Source organism: Vanrija pseudolonga, chromosome 7 (genome assembly GCF_020906515.1).
Source record: "Vanrija pseudolonga chromosome 7, complete sequence".
NCBI lineage: Eukaryota > Fungi > Basidiomycota > Tremellomycetes > Trichosporonales > Trichosporonaceae > Vanrija > Vanrija pseudolonga.
In genome coordinates, this window is record NC_085855.1 from 2261459 (window position 1) to 2280536 (window position 19078).

Genomic DNA, 19078 nt, shown 5'->3' on the forward strand with positions numbered 1-19078 from the left:
TTCAGGCGCCATCTTGGGGTGCTTTGGGCTACATTGGGCGGCATTCACCCCCTGCTCGCTCCGAGGCAACCTGGCTCGTCGGCCGAACCGGCGTTGTTGCTCACCCCACGTCCTCACCGCTTCCCACACCCAACGTGCTACCCCTCTTGGCGTCGCTGTCGAGCTCGCTTGTGCGAGCGGGCTAGTCCCAGCTCGACCTGCCCGCCTCGGCGCCGGTCGGGTCTCGGTCGGATTGCGGGGCTGGAGGGCAAGGAGAGAGAGCCCGACCTTGGCCTCGCGGCGTGTCATATCCAGCTCTGGCGTCCTTCCCCGATTGATGCACTGCTTTGGCACCCCACAAACTGGCCCTCATCGAAGTGACCCGCTGCGCCTCATACCACTTGACATCCCACAACCACTACTCGACAGCAACTGACTTGGCACGCAGTGTCACTAGGTGAAGTCGGTCGTCAGTAAGCGCGCCCAGCATGCCTCCTCCCTGCGTCTCTATCACTGATTCATCTATGGTATGTACAAACTGGCCTTGATCTAAACAATCTATTCACAACCTTGGACGCTACTAGTAGTCGTCAATGTACTCGTCATCCTCCTCCTCATCCTCATCATACTCCCACTCCGCCTCCACCTCATCCTCCAACCACTCCTCTTCCTCCTCCTCCTCATCATACTCCTCCTCATCCTCCTCCTCCTCATCCTCCTCCTCCTCATCCTCCTCCTCCTCATCCTCCTCCTCCTCCTCTTCCTCCTCATCGTCCTCCTCGTCACTGCTATAGTCAAACGTGGTTGACTTGACGGGAGACGATTGACGCGAAGGCGTTCCAACCTGAGGCCGGCTCGGGTCCGCCATCTCGAGGAGGTGCCGGTCAAAGTGACGCTCCGAGGCGCGCGACTGTGGCGTCCTCGTCGGCGAGGGTGTGCGCGAGCGCGCTGGCGCTGGCGCGGGCGCGGGAGCGGGGGATAGCGCGGGAGGGAGCCGCCAAGCAGTCGCCGTAACGTTCTCGCCGCGAGCGCGCGCCGCTGCGAAATCGCTCCGCTTTTGCCTGTTGAGTGCCAGCATCGCGCGGTGGATCTGCGTCTCTGGCGTCTCCCCGGGCGGCGCGAGCTGGTGGTCGCGGAGCGACTCGGCCGTCCTGTTCAGTGTCGTCCGCCTGGGCTTGTGCGCCGTCTGTTGCTCGGGCACGGCGTCGTCGCTTTCGCTGCTCTCGCTGTCATCCTCGAACTCGCGCTTAACCTTGTCCTTGGTCGCGGCCATCGGCTTGCCAGTGAACAGAGTGTTGGGGATAGCTGAGAGCCGGGGCAGTGGTGCCGGAGGTGCACAGTCGGACGGAGACAGGCCCATGCGAGGTGGTGGTGCCGGGGGGAGATGGCTCTTCGCCCAACGGGGCACGACCTGCTCCGGCTTGGGCTTGGTAGCGGGCTGTGCCACCGCGGGGGTCGGCGTCGGCGCGGGCTTGGTGGGCTCTGGCTCGGGCTTGGGGACCGGCTTGGGGGCGGGCTCTGGCGCGGGCTCTGGCGCGGGCTCTGGCGCAGGCTCTACCTTCGGCTGTGGAGCGGGCCACGGCGAGGCCTTGGGCACGAATGGCTGTGACTGCGGGGCTGGGTTGAACACGTCCAGCTCGGATGCGCGCGGGGTAGGCTTGACTGGGTCCGGCTGCGGGGCAGGCTGCGAAGGCGCGAGCTTGGGAGGATCGGGCTTGGAAGGAGCGGGCTTGGGCGGCGCGGGCTTGACGGCGGGCGTAGGCGTCGACGTCGGAGCGGGCGGCGGTGTCGGCGCGGGCGGCTTACGGTGGTTACGCGGCTTGAGCCCCTCGAGCTTGTTGAACTTGGGCAGGGCGACCGGCTTGTCGACGTACGGCCCGTTGACTGGCGCAGGCGGCGGCGGAGGTGGCGGAGGCGGGGTCGGCTCGCGCGTGAACACGGGCGGCTTGTACGCTGCCAGCTCGGCGAAGATGAGCTGCTCCTCGGCACTGGGAGGCGGAGCGGCCGGCTTGGCGGGCTGCTGGCGGCCGCGCTGGGCACGCTTCAAGCGCGCCATGCCGACGACGCTACTCCTGCTCGGGTCGGCGGCGGCCATCGGTGCGTTGAACGAGGGGGTCGGCTGTGTGGCGGCTGATGTCATGCCACTGATGCCTGCGAAGGAGAAATTGGCCTCGGCTTGAGCGAAGGTCGCCGCGGGGCCGGTGTTGCTAGCGACGGGGTACTGGATACCGGTGAAAAAGGCGACGGTCGTGTCGTTACTGCCGGTGACCGAGGGGTTGTTGTCGCCTTGAGCGGCGAGCGGCGGCGGCCAGATACCTTGCTGTCCCTGGCCCTCGTTGCAGGCCATTTCCTCCTCGCCCTCGGCGTCTGCGTCGCCCATCCCGTCGTCGATAGCCTCGGCAAGGGTGGACGCAACGACTGGAGGCGGGGTGGTGGACTGAAGTGGCGCGGTCGACGTACCGATGCCGAAGATCAAGGCGCCGGCGGTGACGGCCGAGTCGTCGAGCTCGATCGAGTCGCTGGCATCCTCCATCTCGTGGTCGAACTCCTCAGCCTCCATGTCGTAGTCCACGTGGTCCTCGAGTGGTTCGAGCTCCTTCAACATGGCAGCGGCCGTCTGCTCGTCAATGTCCACTTGCTGCGCGGCAGCCTGGCTGGCGGAGGGTGCTGCGTCGTCGGCCATCTCGGTGTCGACAGGTGCGGCGGCGGCGGCGGCGGTGGTGGCAGCGAAGGTAGTGGCGGCGACGGTGGTGGCGGCGGCGGCTGGGGCGGCGGTGGGGGCGGGTCCCACTGGACCGAGAGCGCCGGAAGCTTGCGCCGCGGCGATGTCGGCTTGGTTAATGTCCCCCATCATCTCGTTGAATATGTCCCAGTTCTCCGGTACTTCCCAGGGTTCTTGCGTTGTGCCCAGATCAAGGTCGGCGCTCGCCTCGGCAGACGCAGCGCCGGGCTCGTAGTCGGCAATCTCGCCCTCTTCGAGCTCCGGTACGCCGGCCGCAGGCTCGGACCACGATGAGGCGGTTGGAGCTGGCGGCTCGGCGGTGGGCGCTGTCGGCAAGACGGGCTGCTGGTTGTTGATCTCGGCCTCCTCGATCTCACCGTCTTCCAGCGTCGGTGCGGTCGCCGCAGGCTCGGACCACGACGAAGCGGTTGGAGGCGGAAGCTCGGCGCTGGGCTCGATTGACGACGCCGACAAGTCGATCGACTGCATGCTGACATCGGCGACGTCGACAGCTGGCGTGGGGGCGGACAACACGATGTCGGGAGGAGTGCTCTGCTCGGGGCTGGGCACGGTCGGCGGCACGGGCGGTTGGTTGGCGAACTGGTCGACGAGGTCGTCAGTCGGCGCGGTTGGTGGAAGGCCGTCTGCCTCAGGCTCAGGCTCCCGCCACAACGCGGCGGGTGCCATGCGCCACTCGGCATCGAGCGGTGTCGACAAGTCGGCCAGTTGCGTAGCAAGCTCACTGTCTTCGAGAGCCGGTGCAGCCGTCGCCTCTGGCTGGGGCTCGGGCAACACCACGCTCGCCGGAGTGAGCTGCTCAGCGGTAGCAAGGTCGGCACTGGGCAATGTCGACTGGTCGAGTGACACGGCGGGAAGCTCTCCCCCTTCAGCCAACGCGTCAGCCAAAAGCCCCTCCCACCACTCGGTGGTTGGAGCTGGCGCCTCGCCGTCGAGTGCTGTCGGCGCGGTGAGTTGCTGAGTGGTGATCTCTCCGTCGTCAATCTCGCCGTCTTCAAGAACCGGTGCCGTCGCGACAGACTCGGACCACGGTGAGGCGGTTGGAGTCGGAAGCTGGGCGGTAGGCTCTGGCGAAGGGTCGAGGGGTTGGACCGCCGGCGTGGCCGTTACCTCAGGCGGGGGGAACTCGGTGGCAGATGGCGCTGGCTGCTCGGCGTTGAGTGATGTCGACAACCCGGCCTGGTGGGCAATCTGGGCTTCTTCAAGCTCCTGCACCAGTGCCGCAAGGTCGTCGTGCCACGACGAGGTGGTTGGAGCCGGCAGTTCGTGGTTGGGCAGCTCGGCGTTGAGCATGGTCGACGAGTCGACCTCTTGAGTGGCCTGCTGAACGTCCTCAACGGCCGAAGCCGTGGGAGCCTCCGCCTCGGGTGGCGACGTGGTGGGCGGGTAGTTCAGCTGGAAGCTAGGCTCTGCCGGCGAGTCGAGCAGCTGCTCGGCGTGCTCGGCGTCGCCATCGACCGGGCCCGCCACTGACTCAGGTTGGGGCGACGAGATGACGGGTAGAGTCTCCAGCTCGGTGCTAGAGACCACTGGCGAGTCGACATGCTGAATGGCGACATCGCTGCCGATGTCGTCAGTCGGCAAGGTGAGCTCGGGCGACCACGAGCCGGGCAGAGTGCGCGACTCGGCGTTGGGCGCGGTCGGTGGAGCGACCGTGGACAGAACAACCTCGACACCGGCGTTTTGAAGATGCAGCATGGTGTCAACAAGGCCGTAGGACTGGAGCATATCCATGAGGCTTCCCGACCAGGGTAGCTCGGGGGGAGACGCGTCAGAAGGCTGAGGTGAGGCGGTCTCGGGTTCGACGACAACGATGGGGGGCTCGGTGTCGACGGGATCCTTGGAGTCGACGACGTCAGGTGGCGCCGTCTCCTCTGTCGTGGCGGACGATTCCGCGACGACGTCTTGTTGGGCCGAAGCGGATGGCACAGCAATGGCGGACTCGCTGAGCTCGACCGGGGCGGCTTCGCCAGCTGGCGAGGTGAGGCGGTGAGTCTCGGACTCGGCCTGGATACTTGGAACCACGTCGATCTCGGGACGAGACTCATCATCAGCCTGGACTGTGATGACCTCGGGCTCGACGACGGCAGTGGCGATCTTGGGTTCGACGACGACGACTGGCGTCGCGTCGGTGGCGGCAGGCGGCTTAGGCACGGGGTCTTGCTGCTCCGAAGCTTGCGGAGCGGGGTCTGGGTGTGCCGAAGCTGCTACCGTGAAGGGCTTAAGCTTGAAGAGGTTGGACTCGACGGACGCCGCGCTTGCAGCTGCGATCTGGTCGAAGAGTCGTGGTGGTGTGGGGGCGACTGGTTCGTCGCCTGGGCTCGGGGTAGGCGCGTTGGGTTGGGGAGGAGAAGGGGTGTCATCGGTGGCAGTTGTTCCGACTGCCACACTCTCCTCCCCCGCGCCTGCCACGAGTCAAACGTTTCCGGACCTCTTGGTCCGGCGGTGAGCGGTGCGCATGGCACCAGTGGCCTTCTTACGGCCACCACCGCCGCCACGAGCGGACGCCGCCGAGCCCGTCGCCGTGTTGCTAGTGTCGGCCCCAGGCGCAAAGACTGGGAATGGCAGGAGGCCCGGGCGGACGGGAGCCGCGGTGTCGGAGTTGTTGCTGGCCGACGGCGGCGAAACGGGCGGAGCAAGAGGAGCCGGGGGAGTGCTCGACTCGGCAGCCTGCGACGGCTGCGACAGGTCCGAAAGAAGGAACGGCTTGAGCTCGCCGATGGTCTCAACAGCCGGGGTCATGCGCGACAGAAGAGATGGCTTGACGCCGCTGCTTGGCTCCTCGACACGCGACTGAAGAGACGGCTGGGCGTCGGCGTTGGGGTCAACGGGGGGTCCCATGCGCGAGAGGAGCGAGCCCGGCTGGACGGTGCCGCTGGGCTGGTCAGGCGGCGACGTGTCGCTGTCGTCGCCTGGGCCCTCGCTGTCCATGGGGGGAGCGCGAACGCGGCTGGAGCCGCGACCAGAGGCCTTCTGGTTCTTGCGGGGGGTTTCGCGCTTCACCTCCTTCTCGCCGCTCCTGTTTCCGCGCCGGCTCTTGACCTCCTTCCAACCCTTGTCGTCCTTGTGTTCCGCGGGGCTGGTGTTCAGGTTCGAAGGCTGGAGGCCGTTGCTCGTCGCCTTGCGGTTGGGGTACTGGCCGCCGCGCTTGTGGCCGACAGTGCCGCCAGCGTTGTTGGCCTCGGCGTTGGCAGCCACAGTGGCGGTGTTCTTGGTCGACTCCTCAGCGTCGTCCTCGTCGTCGCTGGCCCACTCGCTACCGTCCTTGTCCGACGACTCAGTGGTGTTGTTGACCGACTCGGTGAGGTTGGTAGCCGACTCGGTGTTCTCCTTGGCCGACGACTCGGCGCCGCTGTCTGCCGACTCGGTGGCGGTGATTGGCGAGTCGGTGGGGCTGCTCACAAACTCAGCGTAGCTGCGGACCCACTCGGTGTCGTCCTCCGGGCCGCTGTCGTCATCGGAGCTCTCCGAGTCGCTGTCGTCATCATCAAGGTCGAGAGCAGCAGGACGCGGGGCCTGCTTCTCCGCCTTCTCCTCCGAAGTGGAGGGAGTCGAGGGCGGGTTGGCAGGAGCCTCCTCCGTGGCGAGGGCTGGTGAAGCCTCCTCCGCGGGTGGAGTCTCGACGGCTGGCGTCTCAACAGCAGGCGTCTCGGCGAAGGGCGCCTCAACGGCCGCCTCCTCGACGGCTGGCGTCTCGACAACAGGAGCGACAGCAGGAGTCTCCATGGCAGGAGACTCGACCTTCTCAGCGGCAGGAGCCTTGACCGTCTCGACGGGTGCCACCTCGATGACAGGCGTCTCGACGACAACAGGCATCTTGACAACCACAGCCGTCTCAACGAAGAGCGTCTCGATGACAGGAGCCTCGACGACAGGAGCCTTGATGACGGGAGCCTCCACAGCTGGAGTCTCGATAGCAGGCGTCTCAATGGCAGGCGTCTCGACGGGCGTAATCTTGGCGGCAGGAGTCTCAACGAGTGGCGTCTGGACCGGCGTCGTGGGTGGGCTAGGAGGCAGGCGAACAATGACGCTCGCCTCGTCCCAGTCAGCGGCGCGAGGGACACGCTCGAGGGTCTGGACGTCGGTCTCGGCGTTGTCGTCGGCGGCGATCTGGCCAAAGAAGAGCACGTTGACAGCGGAAGGAGGCGTAGCGTCGGCGTTGTCGTCACCGGTCGAAGCCTGCTGGACCTCGACAGTGTCGACAGGAGGCGACGTGACCGAAGGCGTAACGTTGGCGTCGTCCTCACCGGCCGAAGGCTGCTCGCCGTCGACAGTGGCGTCGGCGGGAACAAGTGGCACCGAGTTCTCGACCTCACCAGTGGTCGGCTCGACGCTAGTGTCGGCGGGCCACTGGTCGGGCGAGGCAGTCCTCTTGAGATAGTCGATGACAGAGTCGAGCTTAATCATCATGTAGTTTCGGTGGGAAGTCACCTTATGGAACCAGTCCAGGATCCAGCCGTCGCGCACGCACATGTGGTTTTGGAATGCCTCGAGCTTCTCGTCCCGGGCCTTGATCTCCGCTTCCTGGGCCTCGATCTTGGCCTCCTGGGCCTCGATCTTGGCTCCCAGGGCCACAATGGCCGCGAGGATGCGGGCCTCCGATGCCTCAAGCGACGTGTTGAAAGGCTTGAGTCCCTCGTTCACGGCGTGGGTGACCGTGGGATTGAAGGACTCAACGGCGGCAGTGAGTAAACCGATACTAGGCCCGAGGGTCTTCTCGACAGTAGAGACGATGGTCGGCTTAATGTCGCTGACTGCCTCGAGCATACTGGCGACAGCAGGCTCGATGGACGAGCTGACGGCATTGACAACCTTGGACCCGATAGACTTGGCCGACTCGGCGACGGTGGCAGCGGCCTCGGTGCTCTTAGCAGCCGCGGCGGTGACAGCGTCGGAAGCCTTGGAGATAGCGTCGGCAACCTTGGTGACCGCAGCCACAGCCTGCTCGATCTTGTTCACAGCACTGGCGAGCGACGACACGGACGACTGGAGGCCATTGTGGACAGCGGAGACCATTGACGAAGTGGCGGTCTTCATGGCACCGGTGACCGCGGCGATCATGGAGGTCTGGCCGGTCTTCATAGACGTGTCGATAGCCGTAATAACCTTGGGCTCCATCGCCACCGCAGCTGCGGTGGCCTCCTCAACCGACTTGGTAACCTTGTCCATAGCCGGCTCGATCGTGCCAACAGTCTTGGAAACAAGGGGAACGATCGGGTCGACTGCCTTGGAAACAAGGGGAACAATGGCGTCGATGATGTCTGCCGTCATCGTATCCAGGGCACGGAGGATCGACTTGATACCACTGTCGACGAGCGCTTTACCTGCCGCGAAGTGGTTCGCAGCGCAAGTAGTCAGAGCCAGGTTGATGCTCGTCGAGGCGGCCTGGGTAATAGCGGGCTTAATGACGTTGACTGCGACGTCCATCATGGTGTCGGTGACCATGGTGAGGTCGGTCTCGGTCGCCTGGGAGACAACGGTCTGCGTGGCCATGGAGAGGTCGGTCTGGGTAGCCTGAGAACGGGCCGTGTTGGTAGCCTCGGAGGTAGCGGTCGTAGTAACGTTGGCGGCGATCTCGGTGGTCTCGGCGACGACAGTCTCGGCGGCCTCAGCGACGACGGTGTCAACAACCTGCGGAACGGCCGGGTCGGACTCGGCAGCCTCGTCGACGATGGGCTCGGTGTCGCGGGCGATAAACTTGTTCTCGGCGTCGATGTAGGGCAGACGAGGAGGGAGACCGACAATGTTGCGAACGTAGGACAGGTAGCCGTAGTAGCCGGAATCGCGGACGCGGTGCACGTGGAACAGGTTGTGGACGAGGACGTCGAACTGGGCCTCGAGCTCCTCCTCGGTGAAGATGCCGCTCAGATAGTCGGGCGCTGGGACGACTGGGCGAGAGACGTCCCACCACGAGTCGCAGAAGAAGGGCTTGCCACCGACGAAGCCAATGCAGTACCTGACCAACTCTTTCGAGGGCTTGAACTTGGTGTGTGTTAGAAATCCGCATATACACTGCTGCACAAGTCGTGCTCACCTCAGTCACAGTGCCAGCTGTGTCCGACGGGACTGAGCCCCCCTTGAAGAGGTGCTTGATCCCCTTGCCAAACCAAGCGAAGAGAGAGGAGAACCCGCCATTCTTGTAGGGCAGATAGAGGAAGAAGAATCCAGTCCACTGTCGAGCGTGAGTGGCCAGCAATGACATTGGCACTTACGACGGTAGCAATGGCGAGCCACAGAACATCAAGTCCGTGCTCGCACAGAAAGAGCCAGAAGACGGGTGGGGCGTCGACAACGTCGCCAGAAACCTTGGTGTACGCCATGAGGGTGGCGTAGATATAGCCAAACATGCGGCCGAGGCCAAGCTGGTGCGTGTCAGCGTGACTCCAACACCAGAAACAGCAGCTTACCATGTGGAAGATGTTGCTCATAAGAGCGAAGAAAGCGCAGATGGTGTACTTGTATATGAGGTCGAGTGGACCTGGGTCGGGTACGAGTATATTCACCTCCATGGTGGGAAGTGTGTTGGTGAGAAGAGAGTTGCAACACAGGAGTGATGAATGTCGGCGGCGGCGGCGGCGGGGTGTGTGGTGGTGGTGGTGGTGGGCGGCGGGTGCAGACTGCTGGTGGTGGGGGGGTGTTGGGTGACGGGTGCTGACTGGCCGTTGGGGTGCAGCCAGGGACAATGGGGATGACTCAAGAAGCGCACACAAAAACACGCCGCACACACACACAAACACACACGCCTGATGGGGATGGATGGATGTGTGTGCCGAGTGCGAGTGCCTCGCCGTCGACGCCGGTGCGAGAGGGGTGTGTGTCGCACTGCCTGCCGCTATTGTTCTCTTGCGCCGTTGGCGGTACGGGTGTGCAGTTGTGCGTGCCGACAGTGTTTGCACCCTCTCAGTGATGACGAGCAGTTCATGCATGCCCCCAGTGTTGTGGACGGGTGGGTGATGCACTGATGCATGTGGACTGGTGGCAGGTTTTTGTGTTTGTGGCGGTGCGCGTCAGTGCGGAAGTGACAAGAACGCCACAAACACAAGCGACAGCCACACACACGCAGAGTGCGCTCTTGGCACCATCCTCGCGCACCCTTGCGGTGCTCCTTGCAGGTCGACACGCCCTTCTCACCCCGCGGCGTGCGGCTTGAAGCACGCCGACTGCTATCGGCCATGCATACGCCAGGCACATCCCTAACCTGTCACAAGACGCCGTGCTTCTCGCCCACGCCCACAGAGCGCGCTCCTGTACACACTCGTCACGTTCCTAATCCACACTCCTCTGCCCTGACCACCCCACACCCTACTCGACCAAGTCCCACATGGCGTACAGCTGCGGGTGTGTGGCTGCGCCACGAGCAATGTCTGCACTGACATTCGCCCACATTGTCGTGCTGTTGTTGACCATCTGCGCGCCATGCGCCTGCGTCGCGTTATCGTACCAGCCGAGACTGCTGTTGCCGTGCTTGGTCGAGCTCCACGGGTCGCCACCAGCGGCCTTGAGTATCGATCCCGACAGCTGTGTCAACATGGCAGCCATGGCGTTGATCACCTGGATCTCGCGCTCCGTGTCGATGCGCAGAATCGTGCACGCGTACACCTCCTCGCGGTACTTTGCAAAGTCGGTAAAGTCCTTGAGGTCGTTCTGCTTCCAGAGCGCACGCATGCGCGTGGACGTAAGACAGCAGAAACGTTCCTTGTCGCCAAAGTCGACGAGCTGGAACGCGCCACTCTGCCCCATCGGCGTATCGCGCCCAACAGACACCCAGCACTGGCCGCACACGTTGGCCATAGGGCCAGCAGAGTACCACTTGCCCTTGCGCATCGTCCGCCCGGGACACAGCTCGTGTTGGCACACCTCACGGACAAGCTTTTCAAAGTGGCTCCACACGCCGCGGTCGAGCGCCTCAAAGGTTTGGAGGCGGAACCACACCGAGCGGGGCTGGCCTGGGCATATGTCGCACGAGGCGGGTTGGGGCTGCAGGACGAACCTGTCACCCAGGCCTAGCGCGCCAAAGAAGCCAATGTGGCACGCGCCGCAGATGTCAAAGTTTGACGGCGCGCCTGGAAGCGTATAGTGCGTGACTTGCTCCTGTCGGGCCTTCTTCTCGCAGTCGGCGGCGTACGTGCTCGCCGTGTTCCAGAACAGGCCAAAGTCGCCCTTGATGAGCTGTGCAAGCCCGTATGCGGGGTGAAGAGGGGTATTGTGCCAGTCGCACTGGAACTGGGTCGTACTCCCGACTGCAGGCGGTACGTGGTACTCTGCAAACTCGCCCTCGAAGCGCGAGTGCCAGATGTTGGCGAGGTAGCACCACTCGCAGATGACGAGCCCGTCGATTGGCCTCCGCGTGGTGAACCACTTTGTGGAGCCGGCGGGCACAGCCTTGCCCTTGCACTCGTCGGCTGCCATGCTCGCCGCGATGGTCTTGGAGGCAGACACGAACGCTGGCCAGTCGTCGTCGGTGGCGAGCTTGCACATCGCGCGCGTCATGGCAAAGATGTTGAGGTCGCACGTCCAGTTGCCCTGGACTGTATCACATGTGAAGCGGCTCGCCCATGGCGTAGCAAGTATCACGTCCTCGTAGCACGCTTCGCACGCGGACCAGTTACCGAGCTCGGGATTCGTCCACGCCTTGCCGCCGGAGTGTGTTTCAGTTGACGCGCAGTCCGTGAGTGTGCTCCGGCGCGCGACATACGCCTCGATCGCGGCCAAGCCGCCAGCAGGCAGGAGGATCGTCTGCAGCCGCACCGTGTTGAAGTCGCACGTCACGTCGACCTTGGACACGGCGACGAACGCGGACGACAGCGGCTTGCCAGCCACAAAGTCGGCATGGCACCGGGTACACATCAAAAAGTTGGGCGCAGACGGGAGGTGGTACCAAGTCGTCTCGAAGTCGACCTTACGCGGGTTCGGGCAGTAGCCCAGCAGCGGGTCGGGCGTGCCAGAGTCGCGCATGTGCGGGACGTAGCCCCTCGGCTCGGTCACCAGCGACGGGGCACCGCTGCGGCCGAACAGGCGATGCCGTGGGGACGGGGTGTGCGGCAGGACTGGGAGGGCCGGCGCAGCGACGGCCGGAGTTGGTGCGGCAAGGTGCGGAGCCGGTGTCGCGGGCACTGGCGCGACCGACGAGCCCGGCGCCGGCGGACCACCCCATATCTGTCCCACGACGGCCATGCCGTACGCCGCCGGTGCGGCCGCATTGGCCTGCCACGGCGCTGGTGGAGCTGTCGCCTGCGCCGAAGTCGTCGCGCGGGCCGCGACGGGCGGGGCCGCAGTGTACTGGTGTGCTGGGGAGACGGCGGGAGGTGGAGAGAGCGGCTGCTGCGATGGGGCGGCGAAGGACTGGACCGGCGAGGCGGTCGTGAACGATTGGGGAGGTGAGCTGGCGGTGTACTGATGGGGTGGCGGGCCTGCAGGGTACTGCGTCGGCGTGGGCGCCCCCGCTAACTGTTGCGCAGGCGGAGCGGCTGGGTACTGGTGCGGTGGCGGGCTCGCAGTGTACTGCGATGGAGCCGGAGTCGCAGCCGGCGTCGCTGTGTACTGCTGGGTCGTTGGGGCAGCAGTGTGCTGCGGCGGCGGTGGGCTCGCCGCCAACTGATGTGCCGGCGGCAGATAGGCTGCAGGCTGGTACACTTGTCCCGGGACATGCTGAGCAGGCGAAGCGGCCGGGAGGTGTTGTGGTGGGGCCGCAGCGAACTGATGGGCTGGTGGGGCATAGGCCGCGGGCTGCTGGTACACTTGTGCTGGGGCCGGCGGAGCAGCAGCTGCGTACTGTTGTGCTGGTGGGGCTGCCGTGAACTGCTGCCCCGGAGTCGGGTAGGGAGCAGGTGCCGTCTGTCCAGCGACCGCACCTGCCGTGGGCGGCGCGTACGGTGCGGGGTGGACCGCGTGCGCCGGCGGCGAAGCGTACGCCTGCGGGGGCGGGCTCGCTACGTTCTGAGGGCACGCCGCTGCCACTGCCTGTCCTGGCGGGGTCGCGGTGAACTGGGACGCGGGGGCCGCGTACGTCGCATGCGCCTGGCTCTGCCATTGCTGGGGCTGCTGGGGAGCGGGAGGGACGCGGTGAGGCCTTATTCTGGCCTGGTACGGCAGCTGCTGCTGGTCCGGGGGCGGGGGGACATAGTTCTGCGCTGCGTGGTGTCTTGGAGGCGGGGGGAGTGGTGCAGCAGCTGGCGCAATGGTCAGGCTGCCGAACGCGTTCGAGAGGCCATCGGCCGCGTTGTCGGGACGCGGCGGGGGCGGCGGCCCGGTCGGGTGGTATGCTGGCGTGTAGTACGTCGGCTGGGGGTACGGCTGCTGGCCTGGTGGCGGCGGCGGGCCGCCTGGCTGCTGCGCGTGGTAGTGATACTGGTAGCTCATCGCGTCGACGCGAAGAGAGGAATGAATGCATCAACGACGCGGCCGCGGTCGAGATATCAGCACATCTGGGAGTGGGCGATAGTAAAGTCTTGGCATGGCGGGCATGATGAAACACGCCGCGGTGCGGTGCGTGCCGCGGCTTTGATCACGGCACGGTGGGCAGCAGGTGGTAAGTGGCAGTGTCGCGGGATGGCAGCTGTGTAGCTCGCTACTGATGGATGAGACGCTGGCATCTTGCGTCGATGTCTTCACTTGTACTCCTACGGCTGTAAGAACCAGGACCCATGTCAACGAGTCTTTCGACCGCCACCTGCCGAAATTGAGTGGTATCGAGCGCGACGGGTACGAATGCGGCGTCTGCTCGCAGCGACGCGGCCATGCCAGTAGTCCGAGTCACGATACATAATAAGATGTGAGCGATTGCTACAACGATACACAAGTCATCTAAACACGGCCATACCCTCCGTACGCGTAGGCGCCGGCAGGTGGCTGGCCCAACGGAGCAATAACGAGCCACGGGCCCTTGACCTTCTTATCCTTGTCCTTCTTGTCCTTCTTCTCCTTGCGCTTCTCCTTGCGCGCCTCCTTGCGATCCCGCTCGTGCGCCTTCTTCTCGCGCTTGCGGCGCTCCTTGTCGAGCTCCTTCTGGAGCTTGGCCTCCTTCTTGGGGAGGTGGGAGTAGGAGGGCTCGGGCTCCGAGTCGGAGGAGGACGACGACGAAGACGAGCGCCGGCTGTTTCTGGCGTCCACTCCCGGGGTCGAGCCGGTCAACCTCGCGACCTCTGGCGAGAGCGGCTCGGGGGTCACGCCCATATGCCTGGCGGTCGCACGCTCGCCCTTGGCGACGACGTACACGTCCAGCCCGCGCGGGCCGAAGAAGCGCTCCTGCCACGTCTCGATGGTGTCGACCACGACCGGCTCGTTGCGCCGCGCCATGCCCCGCACGATGGCCTTGGTGACAAAGTACCCCGTCACGCCCATGTGCATGGTGACAGGCGCGATGTTGGCCACGAGCTGGCCGCCGCCCGAGACCTTGCCGGCCGTGAAGATATCTTCGAGGAAGCGGGCGTAGTCGGCGGCTGAGACGTCGTGCGCGGCCAGCACCGGGCCAAAGTAGTTGGGCTTGAAGCCCGCGCCGATGAGGCCGTCCTTGCCGTCCGGCTGGAGGATTAGCGGCGGGAAGGACGCGGTGGGCGTGGGCGGGGCCTGGCGGCGGAAGGAGCGCGGCTCAGTCGCGAACGGCTGGCCGGCCGTGCGCGAGAGGCGCGACTTGACGCGCAGCATGAAGTCGATCTTGGGCAGGGCGCGCAGCGCATAGTCGGTGGCATTGGGCGCCCACGAGTCGTTGTGCGCAAGTGGGTTGTCGTACGCGGCCTTGGCTTGCGCGTAGACCGAGCCTTGGGGCGAGCCGTCCTCGTCCACGCCGGTGGGGGAGATGCGCGAGGTTGAGGGCGGGGAGTCACGGGTGGGTTGGGGCGGGTAGGACCGGGGAGGAGCGTACGAGGGCTGGGGCGGGGCGTACGAGGGCTGGGGTGCTGCGTACGAGGGCTGCGGCGCGGAGTATGCCGGCGGGGCGTCGCGCGGCGCTGCGTTCGAGCTGCTCGGCCCGGCGTAGTACGCCGACGAGCCCTGGTAGTAGTTGCGGTTGTCGTTCTTGTCGTCGGGGTAGGACATGGTCATCATCGTATATGTGTGGAGTGGCGGTGGGGGCGTTGGGCGATCTGCCTCCCCCCGTCCGTGCTGTTATATACGCGATCGCCGTCGTGTTTGCTATCGTCATGCGTCATGAGGACGGCGCTCACAATGTCGGGTTGAGGCCGAAAGACTGAAAGCCCCACAGTATCAGCCGGTGCAAGCGAACGCCGAGAATCGTCAGGCTGCAAGTAATGGATTAGGAAGGTTGTTTAATGCTCGAGTTCGGCGATGTCGTCTCATTACGTTCCTGCCACCTCGTCCTAATCACCTCCGTCTCAAGCGCCGAGAATCCTTCGCCGAGAGGTTGAATCGCCGAGAATCGGCGAATGGCCATTCTCGGCGCCGTCGTGGGCTATAAAAAGAGGAGGCACGACGCGAGGCACTGGTGAGATCGTGGAGACGGCGTGCAAGATGTCCTCCAAGGCTGTGAGTAGTTGATGCACGAGGCGGTCGTTCGAACAGCCGTGGAGTGAACTGAACTCATGGTGGTCAAAACGCACCCAGGATGGTGTTGTGTTGCCCACCTTGCGGCTCGTCAACGAACGACCCGCCTCCGGTCGGCCCGCCAGCCGCAAGTCGGCCCCCGGCCGCAACGTCGCGGCGGTGCTCGCCCAGCCTCAAACCAAGTCCGACACGCGAATGCGATGCTCTCACCCTTCGGTCAGGTGGAAGCAGCGCCGCTGATTCCTGGAACCTGCCCAGGGCTCGCCACGGCGGGGCTGTGGCGCTCACAGCCCCGCAGAGCACTGCGGATAAGGAACAATGGGCAGGGGTGCCCGCGCCGAAAGGCTTGGCATCGAGTCGGTCACCCGACGCTGGACTTTGTTTAATTAAGTCGTGTGCTCGGGTGAGGATCTTGTTGTTGATGTGCTCGACAACATCATGTACGGCGGACCTGGATACGGACAACCTCAGCAACCACAAGGTTGGGGACAGGCGCCGCCTGTGCCGCCTGGACGGCCGGACGCGTTCCATCAGCAGCAAGGATACGCGGCGCCGCAACAGCAGTACCCACCACAACAACAACAACAACAATACCATCAGCAGTACCCCCAGCACCATCAGCAGCCATATCAGCAGCCATATCCTCAGCAAGGAGGCCACCAGCCGTACCAGCAACCGTACCAGCATGGGGGATACCAGCAGCCCCCACCTGCTCAGGGGTACGCGCCTCCTCCACAACATCACGCGCCGACGCATCCTCAGCAACACTTCACCGCGCCCCCAGCCCAGTTCTCTGCACCCCCACAACAGCTCCGCCTCCCGCACGCCTTCACACTGCCCACGCTCGCGCACGTGCACCCCCCAGTGGGGCATTACGAGCGCTTCATCGCCAAGACGAGCACGACACTGTGCTTCAAGGACGACATGGTGACCAAGCATATTAACGATCTGACCGTGCGCGACGCGTACGGGGATGTGTTCTTCCAGCTCCCTTCGCGTGGGAATACCGGGTTCATCAACGGCAAGCCGAATGATCGTGAGTGAGATGTAGTGGGAGGGTATAAGTGCGAGCTGACGTGCCCAGGCCTGACCGACGCCCATGGCGCCATCATCTTCCGCATCGACAACAAGGAACAGCTGCACAAGAAGCAGTATGTCGGCAGTGATCCGAACGGCGTGGAGGTGTTCCGCGCCGCGACGGTGCCAGTGGCCAGTAAGTGCAGCACAGCGACGACGACGACGGCGACAGCGTTGACACGACCCAGTCAAGGGCCCGAGGTACAAGGTCACCTTCACCAACAAGTTTACCGGCCAAAAGTCGAGCATCACCGTCGACGGCAAGATCGGGGACACGTGGAAGGACCAGCGGTGCGACTTCCTCCTGCCAGACAAGACGGTCATCGCGACGCTCCTCCGCAAGGGCAGCGGCGCGAAGCGGCTCGTGGAGGAGGTCGGCGACTGGACGACCAACCACGACGCGACGTACAGCGTGACCGTCGCGCCGGGTGTCGACCTGGCCTTCATGGCCGCGGTGAGCATCGCGCTCAACCAGATTCGCAAAGAGAGGCGGGCATGGGGCTCGTGGGCGAGGGCTTGGGGCTGTTATAGGCGACTTGACTTCTCATGCTACATTGTACTAGTACACAACTACTACTCGTGGCGCAGACGCACCATCAGCGGCATCTGCGGCCCGACCTCCTCCTCGCCTTCGACGGCGGGCCGTTGCACGAACAGCCACTTGCGGCGGATTTTCGGCTTGGACGGCAGCATCTCGAAGCGGTAGTGCCGCACGAGGACAAAGATGGCCGCCTTCATCTCGGTCACGGCGAAGCGGTACCCGATGCAGTTACGCACGCCGCCGTAGAACGAAAGAATGTTGCCATACACGCCCGGCACCTTCTCCGTCGGGCCGGCAATATGGCGGTCGGGGTTGAACTCCCTCGCGTCGGGCCCCCAGAGCTCGGTTGACGCGTTGACGTGGGACAGGGCTGCGGCGCGAGTGAGCGTGTGTTGTGGCTATCACCACCACGGTTGTACTTACCGAAGAGGATCTGCGTGCCCTTGCGCAGCTGGACACTCTCGACCAGCTTGCCGTCGCGCCCTGGGACAGGGTTGCCCACCGGCAGCGTCACGTCCTCGATGGGCACGCGCGAGTTGGCGATGACGGGCGAGTCGAGGCGGAGCACCTCGCGCACGCAGTTTTCAAGGTATGGCAGGGCGGAGAGCTGGTCGCTGGGTGTGTGTCAGTAGGAGGACATGCGACGTGGGACGACTAGGACAACGTACTATGTCGGCCGGTCGTCGGGCACGGCAGCCACCTCGGCATACAGCTTCTCCTGCGCCTCGGGGTTCTGCGCGAGCCGCTCGAGGAGGAACGCAAGCGTCGTCGACGTCGTCTCGTGCCCCGCCACGAGGAACGTGGCCACCTGCGCGACGACCTCGTCGTCGCTTAACCTCTGGTCTGCGGGGACGTCGGGGGACGTGTTGGCCCGCACGAGAAGCGAGAGGAGGTCGCGCTCGCGCGTCGAGGGGTCGCTCGTCCCCGCGGCCTCTTTCGCCACCGCGGCCTTCTTCTCGCGCAGCAGCTTGACGCTGTTCTTCCTCGCGATGGCTACGTTGGTGCGCATGACGGTCTGGCGCTTGGTCGGCTAGAGGCGGGGGAGGTCAGCCGACGTCCTACCTCGGGCTCTGCTCTCTCCGCAGGCCACGCAGCCACTCACAATGTATCTCAAGATGGGGAACAGCATCTCGATCATGATCCACGGCGTGATCTGGGGCTGCTGCGTCGCCATGGCCTTGTACGCCCTTGCGAGCTCGTTATCCACGTTGTGCAGGGAACCGAGCTCGACATTCATGCCAGCAATGCCGAGCACGTCGAGCGCGAAGCGGTTGAACCAGCGGAGCGTCTCAAACTTGAGCCCGTCAGTCCCCTGGGCGGCCTTGTCGACGTCGTTGGGCGGGGTGACGGTCGGGCCGTCGTTGGGCGCGAGGCCCGCCGCGGCCGGGTCGCCGCCGGACGCGATGAGCTGGGCCCATATCTTGTCGAGCTCGTACGCCTTGTTCCAGAACTCGGGCATGAGGTTCTTGATCTGCACTGGCCCAAAGGCGGGGTTGAGCACGCGCCGCTGGCGGCGGTGCGTCGCGCCCTCGGCCGTGATGAGGCCCGCACCGAGGAGGTTGTTGAGCACGCGCGCCGACGCGGGCACCTTGACAAAGTCGTAGCCGTTCTTGAGCACATAGTTGATGGTCGTCAGGTCGCTCGTGATCATGGCCTGCGTCGTGCCGAACGCCGTGTACCGCACGTTCTTGCCATACTTCGTAAACCACTCGGTGTGTCTCTGGCCCACGAAGCCCTTGATGATCTCGAGGCTGCTCCCCCAGAGCCAATGCGAAGGTGCCGGCCCGGGCAGGTTGACAAACGACGGGTAGTGCGGCGGCCTCCGGAGGAAGAGGAACGCCGAGAGCGCGACGAGCAGCACAGCGACCCCGACCATGCCGGCCGGGCTGTTGAGCGCCGCCGACGCGGTGCGCAGCTCGCGCGCTGCAAACTCGCTCACGTTGGCAGGGAGCGTGAACTGTGCTTGGAGGATGGACATGGTCAGTGGCGACGAGGAGCAGGGCCTGCATTGCGCGGGGGGCGGCCTTGGACTGCTTAAGTAGTGGCTTCGCGGGAATCGGCTTGTCCGGGCATGTGACCGGCAACCACTTGGTGTCACTTGGAGCCATCCACCTCCCCTCGGACGATATGGGGTTGGAGCCCCCTCGGTAGACCTTTACGCTCGACGCTAACAGCACCAATGGCCGCCGAATGGCGCCCGGAGTGCAGAGGGGCTCGCAGAAGTGCAGCAGCAAGACCAGACG

The 19078-nt window shown here is 64.8% G+C and overlaps 5 protein-coding genes across 5 annotated transcripts; 1 reads left to right on the forward strand and 4 right to left on the reverse strand.

The window, feature by feature from the left end:
- Positions 1-559: 559 nt before the first annotated feature.
- Positions 560-9228, reverse strand: srfbp1 (Serum response factor-binding protein 1; the record flags this gene model as incomplete). Its single annotated transcript, XM_062776321.1, has 5 exons — positions 560-4976; positions 5151-8701; positions 8754-8891; positions 8932-9081; positions 9127-9228. The coding sequence occupies 5 exons, from the start codon at positions 9226-9228 to the stop codon at positions 560-562; spliced, it is 8358 nt and encodes a 2785-aa protein (XP_062632305.1).
- A 793-nt stretch (positions 9229-10021) lies between these two features.
- LOC62_07G009761 (uncharacterized protein) lies at positions 10022-13078 on the reverse strand (the record flags this gene model as incomplete). The annotated part of the gene is made up of 1 exon (XM_062776322.1): positions 10022-13078. One exon carries the CDS (start codon positions 13076-13078, stop codon positions 10022-10024), a length of 3057 nt encoding a protein of 1018 aa, XP_062632306.1.
- A 444-nt stretch (positions 13079-13522) lies between these two features.
- Positions 13523-14761, reverse strand: SPBC1198.03c (putative protein; the record flags this gene model as incomplete). The annotated part of the gene is made up of 1 exon (XM_062776323.1): positions 13523-14761. One exon carries the CDS (start codon positions 14759-14761, stop codon positions 13523-13525), a length of 1239 nt encoding a protein of 412 aa, XP_062632307.1.
- A 411-nt stretch (positions 14762-15172) lies between these two features.
- Positions 15173-17000, forward strand: LOC62_07G009763 (uncharacterized protein; the record flags this gene model as incomplete). Its single annotated transcript, XM_062776324.1, has 3 exons — positions 15173-16253; positions 16302-16430; positions 16483-17000. Exons 1-3 carry the CDS (start codon positions 15656-15658, stop codon positions 16998-17000), a joined length of 1245 nt encoding a protein of 414 aa, XP_062632308.1. The 5' UTR covers positions 15173-15655.
- Positions 16842-18830, reverse strand: FUM15_6 (Cytochrome P450 monooxygenase FUM15). Its single transcript, XM_062776325.1, has 4 exons — positions 17938-18830; positions 17504-17865; positions 17259-17449; positions 16842-17205 (listed from the first exon to the last, which is right to left on the reverse strand). Exons 1-4 carry the CDS (start codon positions 18811-18813, stop codon positions 16868-16870), a joined length of 1767 nt encoding a protein of 588 aa, XP_062632309.1. The 5' UTR covers positions 18814-18830; the 3' UTR covers positions 16842-16867.
- Positions 18831-19078: the final 248 nt, after the last annotated feature.

Coding starts and splice junctions, on each gene's coding strand:
- FUM15_6 (XM_062776325.1), bottom strand. CDS start 18,813: ATGTCCATCCTCCAAGCACAGTTCACGCTCCCTGCCAACGTGAGCGAG. Junction 17,450..17,503: donor CCCGACGACCGGCCGACATA/GTACGTTGTCCT, acceptor ACACACACCCAG/CGACCAGCTCTCCGCCCTGC. Junction 17,206..17,258: donor GGGCACGCAGATCCTCTTCG/GTAAGTACAACC, acceptor CTCGCGCCGCAG/CCCTGTCCCACGTCAACGCG.